The sequence below is a fragment of the Python bivittatus genome, unplaced genomic scaffold, assembly GCF_059951505.1.
Source record: "Python bivittatus isolate LINGU-HERP-01145 unplaced genomic scaffold, Pbiv_v1 ctg000980_np1212, whole genome shotgun sequence".
NCBI lineage: Eukaryota > Metazoa > Chordata > Lepidosauria > Squamata > Pythonidae > Python > Python bivittatus.
In genome coordinates this window covers 12,203,556-12,220,776 of record NW_028277125.1, presented here as the reverse complement: position 1 = coordinate 12,220,776, position 17,221 = coordinate 12,203,556, and the positions used below count along the sequence as shown (strand labels likewise).

General features: G+C 38.2%; 1 protein-coding gene and 1 long non-coding RNA gene across 4 annotated transcripts in view; one reads left to right on the top strand and one right to left on the bottom strand.

Moving 5' to 3' along the window:
* The window catches only part of NAALADL2 (N-acetylated alpha-linked acidic dipeptidase like 2), a 774,686-nt gene that overhangs the window by 480,197 nt on the left and 277,268 nt on the right, over nt 1-17,221 (top strand). For both annotated transcript variants that reach the window (XM_088131936.1, XM_088131935.1), the window contains one exon: nt 947-1,066. In XM_088131936.1, coding sequence (XP_087988062.1) covers nt 947-1,066 — 120 coding nt within the window. The remainder of the gene's footprint in view (nt 1-946; nt 1,067-17,221) is intronic.
* Nucleotides 2,892-17,221, bottom strand: part of LOC148213540 (uncharacterized) — a 63,151-nt gene continuing 48,821 nt past the window's right edge. Inside the window, exons 2-4 of one of the 2 annotated variants that reach the window (XR_015794369.1) lie at nt 14,712-14,887; nt 10,481-10,568; nt 2,892-6,513 (exon numbers count right to left, since the gene is read on the bottom strand). This is a non-coding gene — a long non-coding RNA (uncharacterized LOC148213540). The remainder of the gene's footprint in view (nt 6,514-10,480; nt 10,569-14,711; nt 14,888-17,221) is intronic. The other variant, XR_015794368.1, reaches the window with a different exon arrangement.

The following is a 17,221-nucleotide window of genomic DNA, read 5'->3' as shown; positions in this document are numbered from 1 at the left end:
TGATCGTATACCATTTGAGAGCTCCACTGCAATCTTTTTTTTTCTTCAAAAAATGTTTCCCCTTGTTTTTTTCCTCCCCCCCCCCAATTTTTATCTTATTATTGTTCTTCCACCTTTTGTTCTCCCCCTTGTTTTTAATATGAACTCTGGCATGTTGCTATAAACTAAAATGTGGCCTGTGTCTGAAAAAGATGGTCCACCCCTCCCTTAAACCAGAATTTGAAAAAAAAAGGGATTGTGATCTAGTGTTGGATTAATACGTTTCTCTCCTCTCTTTGCACTGCATTGATAGTGTGATCCTGGTTGCTTTTAAGCCAGTTTCTTGTAACTGTATGTTCATCTCTTTTTTTATGTAGCTCCATTTCCAGTTTTATGGTTGCTGGTTATCCCTTGAAGGTACTGGTTCTACTACATACATGCTTAATAAATGGGAAGAGACCCAGACCCTACATGGGTGAGATTCAGAGAACCTCAGGGAGGAGAGATGGGAAATCCAGTTGCTTGTTCTCTGTCAGCAAGTGGTTGCATCTGAGGTAGCTTAGCATACCCTTCTGGGGTTCCATCACTGAGTGAATTCTTTCTCTGTTTGAAGTTGTCTGGAAGAACATTTCATTTTACAAAAACAAACCTGCAGAACAATAACAATGCAATGGTAACAATACAGTGGTATTACTGTAGCTTGTTATGCACACTACTTAGCATGTGTATGCATAAGCTGATTAATGTATCCATGCAAATGAAGTCCATGGGAATAAGATATTGTGAACACATATAAATGAAAATTAACATCATGGAGCTGGGTTTAGTCAATGTAAAGACAAACAGGTGATTATCACACCAAGTAATGTGAATAAACAGCTGTCTATGAACACCATCTGTCTATTTATTCCTGATATATATAGAGAAAGAATCTGCTAATAAATAATCTGTCTTCCTGTTTTTCTAGGCTGACGTTTTTGACGTACAATATGGGAGTCCAGAAGATTTGCTCAGGCTTAAACACTTTACTAATGTCTCCAGCAAAATTGCTCTTTTGAAACTTGGACGGATGCCTTTGCTATATAAGGTTAGTTCTGGAATTAATGGAATTTTCCCCAGTGCATTTTTGCTTCTGATTTTTGAATTGCAACTAATAACATCCTTGGTCTGATTTTGTAAAGCTGCATTTCATTGTTTCTTTTTTTTTAAAAAAAAAATGTTTCTAACATTATAAACATTATAAACCCTTTTTCTAATGAACTGATTTTATTCTGATAAAAAAAAAAAAGGACTGAGAGAAATATGTTCTATGATCAAGTGGAGACTTCAACCTGAGGCTCCCCAGTGCCAGTCCAATCCCCTAACCACCATACCACATTTAATCTCTTAAATGGTTTCATCATAGATCAAGAATTGGAAGAGGAGATGAAAACAGTTCTAGGTCAACTGACTTAGATGGACAGTAGAAAGGTATCAAATTGTAGCATTCTATCTCTGCACATCAAGTATCATAGTACTCCAAACCAGCCAAAGCTGCTCTGGCACATTATTAGCCAGGATGAAACATCTGCTTCAGCAGCAGCTTGGGACAAACATGGGTGGACCTACATCTACTGCCTTTTGAACCTCTTGTCTGCAGTTGATATTATCTTAATAGAAGGAATTTTAGAATGAGGCAACGGGTTACGAACACTGCTTTCTGGAGGCCTCAACTAAGCCAATAATCTATGTTTATTAATTTACTTATATATCACATTTGTCACCACCCATCTCATTAAAAATCTATATCAGAACTGCAGGGAGTAGTTGAAATCAATATTTATTATTTATGTAGATTTTTTAATCACTGTGATTATCTCATTTTCTATCCCAGTGAAAGGTTGCTTTAAAGATGTGCAATTAATCTTCATTTTAAAATCTTCAAATGTTTGTTTCATGTATGTTCTATAGCCCGGAGAATGTTTATTAAGTGTTAGAGATCCATTTCTGGAGATTAAACAATAACTCACATGGTTTGTACCTGTTCTATTATTGCCGTATTTGGGCCTGAAATCCATACCATTTCAATATGACATTAGAGCAATTGCTGCTAGTCAGGAGTGCACATGTTCTACCTGGCTAAATCCCCTGTTTTTTGGATACACCAAGAAATATAAATTCTGTGTAATATGATATGAAATGGTACCTATTATGATACAATAGTGAAAAGAGAAATCTACAACTAATTTACAGGAGTATCAGGGGGGATGAAATAACTATTTGTCAAATATAAATTCATATTTTGTCAACCAAGGGGCAGGGAAGATGACAGTTAAGCCATTTGGTCAAATTCTGGGAGGTTTTTATCATAAATTTCTAGATATTTTTCTTTTTTTCTCTTGCTTTTTAAGTTTAATGGTTTTCATCACTAGCAGATCTATATCTAGTTTTGTTTCTTTGTTTGTTTCTTATAATGCAATTTCAAAAGATTAAAATATTTATCCAAGTAAGGCTTTAAGATGATCAGATACTAGGGAGATCTCATTTATACCAGTGTCTCTAGAAGAAAGTAGCTGATGTAGCGCTCTGAAGGGCATCCACAAAGAAAGGGGAAGAGGAGTGAAATGATGACATCATTGGGCAAATGAAGGGACTTACATTCTGCAATCAGTGATCATGATGTCATTACACCATGATGCCATTTGTATGGTGGCATCATGATGCATCTGTCATCATTATGACATCTTCACGCCCTGTTATGGAGGCCACCGATGTCAGTCCCAAATTCCTTGCTTCGAAAGACTTATCAAAATGGGGCATTGTGAGATAGCCTGTGCTAGAGCAACCCAGGAGAATAGTAGTCATCTCATGATACATGACTCTGAGGACCTGTCTAAAATGAAGCATCTTGACTGGATGGGCTGCTGCTGGAAGACTATGGGCAGGGAAGCCATGATGGAGACCCAGGGCCGGGAGGAAAGAGTAACTCTCCCCTTCAGGCAGCAGGTCTCCTTGAGCTGCCTTTGAGAAGCAAAACACCCAGATGCACATTTCCCTACCTCTTGCAATAAAAAATACAGTAATATCAAAACAAAGCAATTTACCACCCTTTTATGATATCCCTAATCTGCTGCCTGAGGTTGCTGTTTCATTCTGTCTTACGTTAGGGACACCATTCTCAGCAGAGGAAGAGACAGCAAGTAAATGGATAGGGAGCTGAAAAGCAGAAGGATTCAGATTTACTTGTGTAGTATAATTCTATATAAGTGTACTCAGAAATAAGTTGCACTTGAGTTCACTTCCCTAAGGGCAGGATTTCAAGCATCCATGGCAGTGGGTCAAAAAAATCAAGATGGCAGCTATAACCATGTGACTGAAAGGCAGCCATCTTGACCTTTTTGACTGTCCTCCCCCCATAGATATCCTTGACTTCAAGCTTCCTGGCCATGGATGGAATCAAAAGCTGGATAAAAGCTTGAAGGGCCCCAAGTGCCAATTCAGCTTGAGGAAAGGTGCTGAACTCTAAGATGTTCATGTCTGGATGATGGGACAGAATGATAAGGAAATCTATGCTAGAAAGGAGAGATGCAGCAACACCAGATGATGTTTTTATTGCACATTTGTCTTTCTCCAAACATGGACTTGTAGAGGGCTTATCTTCCATTTCTAATTTCTTTGCATCCCACTGCTTCTTCCATCTGTTTTCTTTCCATAAAATAAATGTGAAAGAAGCAAAAATGGAATAGCTGCACAATGTACTTTGATTGATCGCACTAGGAATTGCCTGCCTTGAAACACCCAAAGTTCTCCATAAATAGGAACAAGAAAGGAAACTGTTCTGGAGAATATTAGCACTGCACTAAGCCTATAGCAGTAGTCATTTTGAGATAGGACCGAATCTCTCCATTTTTGTCAGTTTGTCATTCTTCCAGTCCTAAGCCTGGGTCAATTTGAAAATAAAAATAATCATAAAAAGATGACACAAAAAAGTGTGCAGATCCTTGTGCTTCTGTTTCCAAGATACAGTTTTGTCTAGCATGTGTCATTTTTGCAATTATATATTTTTTTCTAACGTATTATATTATTCTGTGTTATTTTCACCCCTATGTAATTGTTTGTAGGCACTTTTTTCTAGTAACAACAATTTTATGTACTTGAGAGCCACAACATATTACATGCAACATTCAGAGGCATTTTGGAGGATATTGGATTTTGGTTCACATATTGGTCTGGAAATGTGCAATTTTGTGAGCATTACAGATGAATTCCTCCCCAGTTCCTATTTGAGAGCATCTTCAGGGAGCTGTGCATTTTCCCCCTAAAACATTTCACCTTACCTTTCAAAGATCTGATTTCAGGACACTGCACAATTGAAACCAATCCATTCTTACCCACACCTTGGTCTCAAGTGGCATCATTTTATAAAGTCCACAGGAGCAGAAAGAAGAAAAAGAGCAAAAATCATTTTTAAAAAGAGCCATGTAGTTAGAGACAGCCACGCTGTTTGCGATTGTTATGTGACCTGAGATCAGAAACAGAAACCTCATTCTTCAATATCATTACTTATCCTGTTGGAGATTTAAACATGCCCCAAGGAGAAGCTCAACATAACACATTGTCTGCCGAACCTCCTCAAGTTTCAGAATCTTACTAGGTTTGTTGGACTCTCTCCAAAAATCAAGGCTTCCACTATACTGAGATGCTGTGGGTTGTTTGAGAATGGATGCTATGAGCTGTAATGGAATAAAGTGTAGCAGAAAAGCAATAGCCAGACAGAGCTCAGACAATGCATTGCATACTTTTTAAGCCAGTTAAAGATACTCTTGCAGTTCCTCTTAACCTATATCACAGTTCATTACAGTAAGGGAATTTGCATGGCTCCCATGTCCCCGCCAGCCAGAAAATATTATATAAATCATGACACTGCCATTTCACTGACACTGAATAGTTGATGCAGAGTTTGATGCGTTCTCTCCAAATATATACAGTATTCAAGGAGGCTTACATAATTCATAATAGAGCTAAAAGGATAGTAACAAAGACCCAAAAAATCAGGATAGGAACAGGAATATAATAATATAATAATAATGATAACTACTACTACTACAACAATTATGTTGATGATGCATTTGTGCGGTAAATGCAACCCAGACCCTTAGACGTTGGCCCATTAAACAGTGGGAATACAATACCAGCCAAGTACCTGGCAATCCAAATTTTCCATCAATATTCTGAAGCAACAAATCACTTCCTACGGCACATATATCACAAAGATTGTGTTCCCACATTGTGGTAAGGTGTAGTGTAATTTATTTGATGTTGGCATAGCCAATATTGTGTGATCCATATTGGTTTATGACTCCATGCATTCTGTAGACCCAGCTCATTTTGGTTCATTCAGTATACTATAGTAAACAACTCATAGCTTGGTACAATATGCAGAGCCATTTCAAGGTGATTTGATTACATCTTAGTGTTAAGTGAATCCACTTTGGTTTGTAAACCATGAGCTGGTCATATATGAACCAGTCAAATATACTGAGCTAGATGGCATGAAATTGGTATAATAGTAGGTAGATTTCTAACTAAAATTCTCCTCCTGCAAAGGGGTTTGATGGTGGATTAAAATTGCAAATAAACATTGGATAGAACATTGGTAAAAAGGAATCAAGGCAATGGTGACAATGTGACATTTAATCATTGATGACATTCAATGACTATATAGCTTCCTGCTGTATTCTGGCCATGCTACAATTGTCTGTGAAATGCCAGATATAATGGAAATTGCAGTCAATAGGTATCTGCATATTTAGCTGGGTGTTGAATAAATGTGCATTTTGCTTGTAATGCACAATTTATTTATTTATATATCATATTTATATAGCCACCCATCTCACAGAGCATGAATCTGGGTGGTGTACAATAAAAAACAAAGCCAACAATTAAAAAAAACCTCTTTCCTCCCAAATATTAGCCATGCCTCCTAGCTTTGTGAATGATTGTGGACTGGGCCTATGCTCCTTTGCAACTACTGATTCGACCTGCACACTAATAGGGTAGCCAGAAACATACTGGAGTTGACAATACCAAAAGCTACTAAGAGGTCCAGCAGGCTGAGATGGTCACCCTCCATTTATCCAAGTCCCGCTATCAATCATCCCTAAGGATGACCAACATAGTTTCAGTCTCATGCCTAGGCCTGAATACTGACAGCCAAGATCCAGATAATTTCTTCCAAGATTCTCTGTAACTGTTGCTCCACCACTTTCCCCACTAACTTCCCCAAAAAGTGGTGGTTAGATATAGGACAGTAGTCATCAGGTAATAGTTAATACAAGTCAGGAGGAGCAACAAACCAATATGTCTTTCAGGGATGCTGGCACTTCCCTTCCTTTCTGCAAAAGAGTGTTGACTTTTGACTGGATCCACATCCTTGTCCCCTCCTTGGACACTTTCATTAACAACAAAGCACAGGAGAAAGTCCAGCTGACAATTCTAGTTCTAAGCAAGTAGATAAGATCTTCGTCTGTATGAAGCTGATGTCTTGACATTGTCCTATAAGAAGATAATGGTGAATTATTGGTATCCTAGAGATATGCACACCATTGATACATTCTTAGATATATTCACTAATTTTAACAGATGCTACACATAGTCTTAGCCAAAAGGCTGAGAAGTGATGTGAGGGCAATCTGGGTGTGACATCCCAAATGTAAGAAGTGTATCATTCTTTTGTCAAGGATATATGATAGCACTCCTCTCCTGCTAGAATCTATAAACAGGTTCAGAATCCATATTTTAATCACCTCATGGAAATGAATAATCATGAAGCAACTATGATTTGAAAATTGGCTCCATAATGGCTTATTTAGAAAGTTAGCATAGGATTCTGGGGATATGTATACAGTATTACTTTAATAATTCATAACTAAATTTGATGCAGACCATATTTTAGTTCAGAGTTATTTGCTAACAAGTAACATAACATGGGTCCAGGTAGCTGAATTTGGCTGAACGTGAGAAAGCTAAAATTGACAGTTCAGCTTAGTACATGATCATCAGAGAATCCCAAGGAAGCTGAAACAAATTCCCTGAACATTTCATTTCCATTTTACTGTCAATAAAACTACATGGCCTTACAGTAACCAGGACTCAACCTCAATTCCACAACTTTTAATATGTTACTTATAGCATTTCCCCAAAGGTTATTATATTGTATTTCCTCAAAGATCAAAAAAAAAAAAAAAAACTTTTCAGTGCCCTCAAAAGATATATATCCAGAACACATACACTCAACACATCCCTTTAATAATTTCTCAAGCATATCTTTTATCTTCAATCTAATCTTAACTTTTCCCTCTTGGGAAGTTGTTTAAGTTGTATTTTATAGCAGCGTATAGTTATAAGAGATGCTTTCTGCAATGTGTGATATCTGTAAGTCCCCCCCCCCCCCAAAAGGATGTTATTGGGAATTTGTGGAGTCATTTCTCTAACCAATAGTTTATATCATAGCCTTCAAGAAAAAAAAAGATAACATTTAATTCACTATACAACTTGACCTTGTTTCCTGTCATATATGACTGGTGGTGAAATGTTTGCTGAATTCAAATGTGCTGATTTAAGAGATACTCCAGTTCCATTTTTAAGGCATCTTCATGACAAATCAGAGATTAATTAGTCAAGGGAAACTGATGGCTGGAAAAAATGCTTTTCTTCTTTAATAACCATATTTATCATCTTAATGTCAGATTTGCTTCCTAGTTGATCCTGTCGATATGCAGTGAACTAGACCTGCTGCTTTTGGCATCAGATAAATTTTAACATCTGCAGGGATTTTTACTGGTACTTGCTTGGCCTTTCTATAGGAAAGAGATGTTTTATGTGGAGTTCTTTCCCAAAGGGATCCTATCCATAAAATTCCTGCTTTTTAAAACTGGGACAGAAACGACATTGGTTGTGCAGCAGTTTCAGCAGGTCCTGGATGAAGCAGATTATCCTTTCAGTCAGGATTCAGGCTTGGGCATAGGACGGAAATGGAACTGGTTGTGCTTTTGGATGATCTCTGGCATGAGCAAGACAGAGTTCATCTGCCCTTGCTCACCTTGACCTCTCAGCAGCCTTTGATACCATTGAGCATGGTACCCTTCTGGATCAATTCTGTGTACAGTCTGGGAGTCCTTCTAGACTCATGACTCCTGCTTGAGGAGCAGGTGACAGTCATGTCTAGGAGGGCCTATACACAGCTTCATGTTGTGCACCACTTGTGCCTGTTCCTGAACCATGAGGCTCTAATCACAGTCACTCACACCCTGGTCACTTCCAGAGTAACGTGCTAAACATGGGGCTGTCCTTGAAGAGTATCTGGAAGTTTCAACTGGGGCAGAATATGGCTGCATAGTTATGTGAGCCTCTAGGATGGCACATGTTATACCTCTGTCCCATGAGCTGCATTGGCTGCCAGTTTGCTTCTGGGTGCAATTCAAAGTGCTGGTTTTGACCTTTAAAGTCCTACATAGCATGGGTCCAGGTTATCTCCTCTTCCTGATCACATCTACCCATCCCATCAGGTCTAGCAGGAGGGGCATGCTGCGGGTCCTGTCTGCTAAAGAGCTTCATTTGATGGGGCCCAGATGACATGGCTTTTCTGCTGTGGCTCCCGCCCTGTGGAACATCATCCCCCCCCCCCAAGGTGAGGTTAGCCCCATCCCTATTAGACTTCAGAAGTCTCTGAAAACATGGTTCTTCCAGCAGTCTTGGGCATCCCTTGGGGAGCCTGAGCAATAGTTGTATTGTGCCTAGATGGATGTTCTCACACAGTCTTATCTTATTATCTTATTTACCTTGTTTTTATTATTTTTGAAGTGTGTGATATTGTTGTATGCTGCCCAGAGTCATGTTTAGTGAGATGGGCTATATAAATGTGTTAAATAAATAAATAAATAAATAAATAAATAAATAAATAAATAAATAAATAAATATTCAGAAACCTGAAGGCTATGTCTTCCACTAAATATCATGAATTTAAAACAGCCTTCATCCAAAACTGCTATACCCATTTCTTTGAAATGAGGACTTTTAACTAATCTCAAAATGATCTAATGTTCCCAAAATTTTCATTCTTTTGAAAAGTAACAATAAGTTTATTGCATCTCTGCTTTCCAATCTTCACTGACTGCCAGAATGCTTCTGGGTTCAATTCAAGGTGATGGTGGTCATTTATATAGCCCTTCATGGCTTGGGGCTGAGCTATTTGTGGGACAACCTCTCCCTGATTGTCTCTCCCCATCCCATCAGAACCAGCAGAAAAGGCATGAATCGGGTCCTATCAATTAAAGAGTGTCATCTTGCAGGACCCAGAAAGAGAGCCTTTTTGCCAGGGTACCTGCTTTCTGGAACACTGCCCCATGGAGATTAGATTGGCCTCGACCCTGCTGGCCTTTTCTAAGGCCCTGAAGATGTGGCTGTGTTCCTGGGCATGGGAGTCAGAACATCAGAGTATCACCCATGAGGTGGTTATGTTGATGGTTGTTTGTTGTTTCATCTTGGCTGCCAATTATTTGTTTATTTATTACTTGTTTGCACTGCTGTAACCTCCCATGATGAGATGGGCAGCCATGTAAATTTAAATAATTAATTAATTAAATAAACATTTCATCATGCTTGATTGCCAGACAATTAGCTCGCTTTTTGGTCTGGTCTCTGTTTCTTCCTTCTTTTTTTTTTTTTTCAACCTATCTCCTTTAAGGCAATCTTCATTGATTCATTTTTGGCTAACCTTACTCAGAGCTCTCAGCTCCATCCTTGTTTATATTTTCTCTTGTTTTTGACACAGCTCACAGTTCTGCTTTGTCCCAGATTGTATGTTAGATGATGACATAGGAATTTGCTCTGTGAAAGTATAAAAGTAACTGCTGGGAACCCTCTGGTTGAACATCAGCATAGACCAAGTCTAGGAAGATGCTGTGCTCATCTACCAAGAGTTTGTCTTGCAGTTGAGATGTTCAGTGCTATCAAGGATTCTCAGTGGCTGATTGGAACATCAATTTGCTCTCTTTAATAGTATCTCTTGGCCATTACATATCTGTATTCAATATAATATTAAAGGATTCCAGCTGCAATGCATTGCAGGGATCCATTAAAAACCTACATGCACTCCTGCACATTATATGCCAAAATCTACTGCCAACCAGCAAGGAGCTATTTTCTCTGGGCTAATAACTGAAGAGTAAACCACCTGACTTAGTTTCTTATTAACAAGTTTTAATAAGGGAAGACCCATGCCACCACAACTCTGTAGTCCCGAAATACAGAGAGACAAGATTGCCCAGGCTCGATATCCATTCCTATCATCTAATTGTGAAAGCTTGGCAGCTGAAAAGCCTCCAGGAATGCTCCAGGGTGCTTACCTAGGTAACCTTAAATTTAGACCTTCTCAGTCCACACTGCACCAGTCAACCTACTTCTTTTTCATGCCAGAAAAATAAACTCATCAACCTTGCAGTTCTTCAACCATATTGCCCACCTGCAAAACACGCTTCTCTTTCTTAACCTTATTCTTGAGGTACTTCAAGATTTCTTTTGAATTTCTCTTGTTTCTGATATCTTGATATCTGGTGGAAGCAAAGAGTATAACTTTTTTTTTCATCATTTCCAACCCCAATCATCCATACTTTCTAATCCAGGAAAAAAAAATCCAGCAGAAGGCATTTGTGCATGATACTTTTTTGGGGGGAGAGATTTCATGGAAGCATGGTAGGAAGCTGCAGACTTCTAAAGGCATACTTGAATATGTTCACACATACCCCTTGGTCACCTAGTAAACACTAAAGATATCTGGTGGTTACAACTTATTGTGAGTCTATGTCAAGAGCAATGTAAGAAAGAACACAACAAATGCTATAACAACTCATCCAAAGTTGTCTTCTCCTTTGGAACAAACTTCAAACTTCAAACACAAGTTCTGGTTCATCAAATTGAATGAAAGCTGGTAGAGAATAAATGCAGGAGAAATGTTCCCACTAAAATACTAAAATAAAATACATTTAACTAAAATGACACTGAATTCTCTCTCAAAAACAATTGGGATTAGAAGAAAAAACAGCTGGCAGTATGCAAATCTAAGGTAGCCTCAAAATTCCTACCCAAACTAATAGCATGCTAATTTAAAGCTGTGTTGGATTTCCACTAGCAGGGTGAGGAGAACTTACCCTCAGATATCAGGTCAAGGGGCATATCTTGGTGATGGCCACTTGCTACTGGTAATTTCTCCTGTCTACAGTATATTGATTTCTAGTTTCTCAGCATCTGTAACCAGGAAATGAGGAAACTACTACCCATCAGAAAAAAAGTTGGCAGAGATGGCATCACTGGTTTAAAACCCACAGACTGATGAATCTGAATCATTGCTGTAGTTTTCTTCTTTTTTAAAAAACTGATCCATCAACCAACTGCTAAAGATTTAAATCCTAATTGCACATTAGATAGCACTGCTATTTTTGTGGGATTAAAAGGTTGATAGTTTGGTTGTTTGGCTAAAAAATGTACGTTATTCTCATGTTATTCTGTGTAATTGCACCGTCCTTCCCTTAAAGAAAATTATGTATTGATTTTGTTTCTTTGCAGGGCTGAGATGCCCACAGCACAGTTTATGTGCATAGGTGAGTGATGACTTGATTGAATACCGCAGCGAGGAAATTTAATGCCACTTGCTGTGGGACCTTGGCTTTATTTTCTCAGAAGATGAAGGCCTTTCAAGGGACTTTTCTGAACATTAAAATTCTCCCTTTTCTTCCATTGGTCCCCATAAGGGCCTAAGCCTCAGTCTGGGTGGAAAAGGGGAAGCAGTACAAAAATAATACGCTGGCTTCTGTATTATTTTCTTCACCTCCTGGAGGTATGCCACCAACAATATTAAATTTAGATTTCAGTGGCAACTTCCCACTCTGTGACTTATGACAGATATTTAGCCATCACAGCTGCCATTTACATTTTCCACAGAGTAAAATCCGTTTGGCTACTTTGAAAAATGAATATGGCCAGCTCCCAGCCACCTAAAGCCACAATCTAATTAAGGGAGGAAGAAGCCAATCCAAAGGGTCTAATTATTGCACCATTTGAAAATTTAGATTTCACACCACTGTGGGAAATGAATAATGTATGCAGGAAAACAACTGTGGATCTAAAGTTGGCACACGAATCCCATAAATAAATCCCATAAGAGCATATCCCATACATCCCAGTATTAAGATAAACAGCCAACAGGCCTACTTGAATCCCCTTTCTTTCAGTCTCTGAAGCCCCCTCTGGCCATGATTATCTAAAGGTAAAGATGGAAAACACATAGAAACAGTCACATGAGCCCTAAAATAGTATTGAAACAAGCAAAAAGAAGAACAAACTCAGTATCTTCCACAAACTTTTCCTCAACAGAGGAAAAACAACTTCTGGCCATGGGCATAATGTGGTCTTATCCATTTTGGATTTTGACCTGGATTTTTAAGTGGGTCTCCTAACCATAAAAAGATGGCACCCCTTCCACAGATGAGGAAAATCATGTCTACTTTGAGTAGGAGGTTTGGATATTTGATGCAGAGCTTCAAATCTTACAGTTCAATCAGCTTCTGGATCCAAGTTCTCCCCCTTCCTCTTTATTCCTCCAAATAGCCCCAAAGAGAAAAGCAAGGTCTATGGCAGCCTACAGTCCATTACCTGCCTGTCCGAATATAATTCTTTGTACGCTCAATCGTACACATTTTACAAAATTCACATCTGCGTGCACTTCTAATTTTGGAACATTGGAAATTAGGCAGAATGATTTGTAAAAGGTGAATTCCATAAGCATCATGAGCAAAATGGCATGGTGGGATCACATTTTCTGAACAATTCTTCAAGACGTAATAGAGATCTTAGCAACTCATATTAGTTTAACATTTTAAGTGAATTATTTTTATAAACTTCCTTCCTTCCTTCCTTCCTGCCTTCCTGCCTTCCTGCCTTCCTGCCTTCCTGCCTTCCTGCCTTCCTGCCTTCCTGCCTTCCTGCCTTCCCCTTTGAGAGAGGTTGAGATTGGCCCAATAAGCTTCTATGGCTGAGGATGAACCTATGTTCTCCAGGTGGCTAATAATAGATTAAAAAACAGTTAGAACAACATAAAAACTATAAGAGCAGCTGAGGTTAAAACAAAAAAGAAAAAATGTGCACTCACACGGACACAGAAAATGAATAATAACTTTAAACCACAACTACATGGTTTCCAACTAACAATCTGACCCCCAAACCAAGGAATACATCCAGGTCTTCAACACTTTCTGAAAGGCCAGCAGAATCAGGGCCAGTTGAATCTCGGGAGTATGGTTTTCCAAATGGAAGGCACAGCAACAGGAAAGACACACTTCCTGGGTTCAGCAAGATGATATTCCTTAAGTTACAGGACCATAGTGTGCCTCTCCTGCCTGACTTAATGGAAAGGGCAGAAATAATTGGGAAGAGATGGTCCCACAAATAAACCAGCCCCATTTATAGATGACAATCACACCTTGAATTGCACCCAGAAGCACACTGGAAGTGCAGCTTGCTCAGCAAAAATATAAGAGACACACCCATAAGTGTCCACACTGCCACATTCTGGACCAGCTGCAGCTTCCAAATATTCTCCAAGGGCTGCCCCATGTAGAATGCTTTGCGGTAGCATTGGGCAGTATTCAAGGCATGAGTATCCATGAGCAGTATGTGTGTGCAAATAAATAATTTATGTTTTTAAATCTTCTAGCTCCAGTCATGTAGGTTTTTATATCCTGATGGATATTACACAGGATATTTTATTATTATTTCTTCCTTTGTGTTTTTTTAAAGAAAAGGTTGAATGATATGAAATGATAATATCAGCAGGGACAAACACAATTAAGTGCCACTCTAAATTTCGCTACAATCTCTGAATATAATTCCTATGCATATTAGTATGTGTCATAAATATAATTGAACAACATAAGCTGTATATGAGCATTGAAACCATATGGATGTGGAAATTAATTGCAGAATAAAGAAACAATATTCAGGGGGAGTTGCAACAACAACAACAAAGAAAATATGTAAGTTTACTGGGGGAAATTATATTTTGAAAACTTTTGCAAAGAAACTTGCTTTCTTCCGCCCATGTCTCTATCTTGTATAATTTAGGACCAGTGAATACTTAAAAATAAAACAGGAATTCAATATTTACATGCCCCCTGTTGTTATGTACATCAGGACATCACAACTAGCTCCAGTCTCCTGCTGGATGTATACATGAGGGCAAACCTAATTTTGTATTGCATAATGTGTGAAATAACATTCAGAATTACTGATATGAGTTAGGATTCAGTCCAAGACATCCTTACCAGTACTTAGTGCCAGCTGAGTAATTGGATCTCTAGCTGGGGAAATAAGACTACTGTACATTGTTAGGTCCTATTGAGGCAGATGTTGGAGAAACTCTCCTGGCATCCTTTAAGGAGGAAAGGGATAGGCTGCCTGAATACTTGGCAGCATATCTGATACGTATCATAGAACTATTACTCTTTTCCATCTTGTTTTCTTTAAACTTTCAAAGCCTATCACCCAGTAGGCTGGATCCAGTCTACCTGTTATATCTGGTGAGCTGGCAGATACACTTTGAAACAGGTTCAGAGAAGGACAACAAATCTGATCAGGGCACTGGAAACTAAGACCCACGAGGAGAGATTGAGAAGAGGAAAATAAAGTGCAACTTTATGTACCTGAGGAGAAGCCATATAAATGAAGGCCATATCCTGTCCCCTGTCATCCTGAAATAATGGCCTTAACTTGCAGGTAGGCAGATTCTAGTTGACAGTGGATACCTTTATTAAAGAGCTTCTCATTCATTTGTTAAGTTCAAGCAGAAGCTGGACAGCCATCATCGAATGCTGGTTCCCTGCAGGGAACAGAGGGTTAGATGTCAGACCAACAAACATGTATTATTACAATCCAAGACCAGACAATATCAGTTAAAGCAAACACATATTTCAAAATACAATATAATCTGATCGATTAAGTCCTACTTCTGTTGGGTCTGGAGTTAATGAAGGCTTATGACTTGGGCAAAAAATTAGCTATTGTATAGGTGATTTCAGGCTGCATATCTTTTAAGAAAAAAATCTAAATACCAAAATTGGTCTGAACGGCCAGTCAGTCTATCTATTAAGGGTTGAATTTGTTGGGAGCAAATTCTTTATAAAATCTATACCTCATTAAGTCGTCTTCTAAGATTTCAGTTTCATCAGAGGCACGACGGGCATCTTCTATGTGAAACAGGTGTCTGATTGTATCTACCATCCATGACTGCAGACAGAGGTCATTGTAGCATGCTGCAGAGAAGGCTGTGTGGTTTTATGATCCTCTATACAACTATGACACATTTGGGTGAAGTAGGACTGCAGTTATGTTTAATTCTAAAGGTAGGATTCCAACTAATTCTAACAATTCTGTAATTTGATAAAAGTTAGCATCTCTATGGCTACAGTTCAGAAAAGCATAGCATTGGTACTTCTAGACAATACATATCTAAAGGTGAATGTAATTTTGCTTTGGCCAAGAACAGAAGATTACAGATCTTGCATCCAGTAATCCTTCCACAGATGGTTCTACTTCCCATCATTCATTGACATTCCAAGCCACAACACTTTCGGATCTTTTTTTTGAATCAGTCTCACAGCCTGAAGTGAGTCTAAGGAAACCCCTTTACTATAGAGGTGCCATGGAATACAGAGCAATACATCATGGTTTATCTTATTTCCTGTGGTGATGTTTAACTCAGATCCATAGGCAAACATATTTTAAAAAATCCCACTTAGCTGAAGTGACCGTAACATTTACAAATAAAGAATTTAGTGGTATTTTAAAGTTTGTAAATTGAGTGGGGTATAAACTTTGGGGGCCACGGCCTGTTTCATCAAATGTATGGTGGATGATCCTGAATTAGAAGTGTATATGCACACATGGTCAAGAGGCAATAATGAACAGTGACATAAGGAAAAAACGAAATGCAAGAAACGTAGCTGACAGAAAAACATTGTGTAAATGGCAAAAATCAAGAAAATAACTTTAAGTTTTCCATTTCCCTCATATCTCATCGTTAACTCTTCTCTGCTTCAAACATTATTTCTGTCTTAGAATAATAAATTCTCCATGTATCCAATGAAGTAGGCTGTAGCTAAGAAAAGCACATCCCACAGTTATTTTGTTTATTTTATGATAAAATGGGATGGTTGTTTTTGCTGCAACAAATTAACACGAATGGTTTGGAAATAGTAACACACTGAGTTATCTTGTCAGTGTGACCATGATAATGAGAAAAAGGATCTAGGCAAACATTGCTTAAACCTGCTTAAACAGATTAGTCTAAATCTACTCCATAGCAGAGTCACCTATATCCTATAACATCCAATTTTCAGTGATTTGTCTAAAATAAAAGATCTACATAGGTTGTCATACACAACTTTCCATAACTGACACTATTTTAAATGTAGCTTTCTCAAATATATAGAATTATGAGGCTTTAGTAAAGTCTCTTCATTGTCACCATCCAAGATACATCAGCATTTTTATTAGCAGATCATTCCATTTCATTCTAAAAGATAAACTGTGGATTTGTTTTTATCTGCCATTAAAAGGAAAAACCATACATCTCAGAAAGCATATTTAGGATTGTTTGTGTACATCATTTTACCACAACATTGCTCTGCTATGAAATTCATATCACCAATGAGGGAACTTGAGGTCTTGGACCACTTCAGATAGCTGACTTCATTTCAAATAGTGCAAGTTTCTAGTATAATAAATATTTGGAATCTGGCAATAGTCACCACACTTTTGAGAGAAGAATATATATTCCATTTCTGTTTGAAAACAGGATAAGAATGCCCCTAAAAGAGTTTGTGATAGAATACATTTTATGAATGCTCCCTCACCTAATTTATCTTCACAACAAACCTTAACATTAACATGAAAACTAGATCTCTGTGTAGGGACAAAGCACGCCAAATTTCATAGAAGTCTGGGAATAGATTTTTAAATTGTACTGGCTTATGATCTATTCTCGTGTTTTATATACGTGCTTGTGATTTAGGTGTTTAGGATAGAATAAGGTAAATTTTGCAACATTATGATGGGGAACACCCATGTCAAATTTCAGAAGAAAAGTGAGAGATTGAGTGAAAGATAGGGATGTTTGTTAGAAGTGATGATGCAGTAGATCTGACCCTTGAGA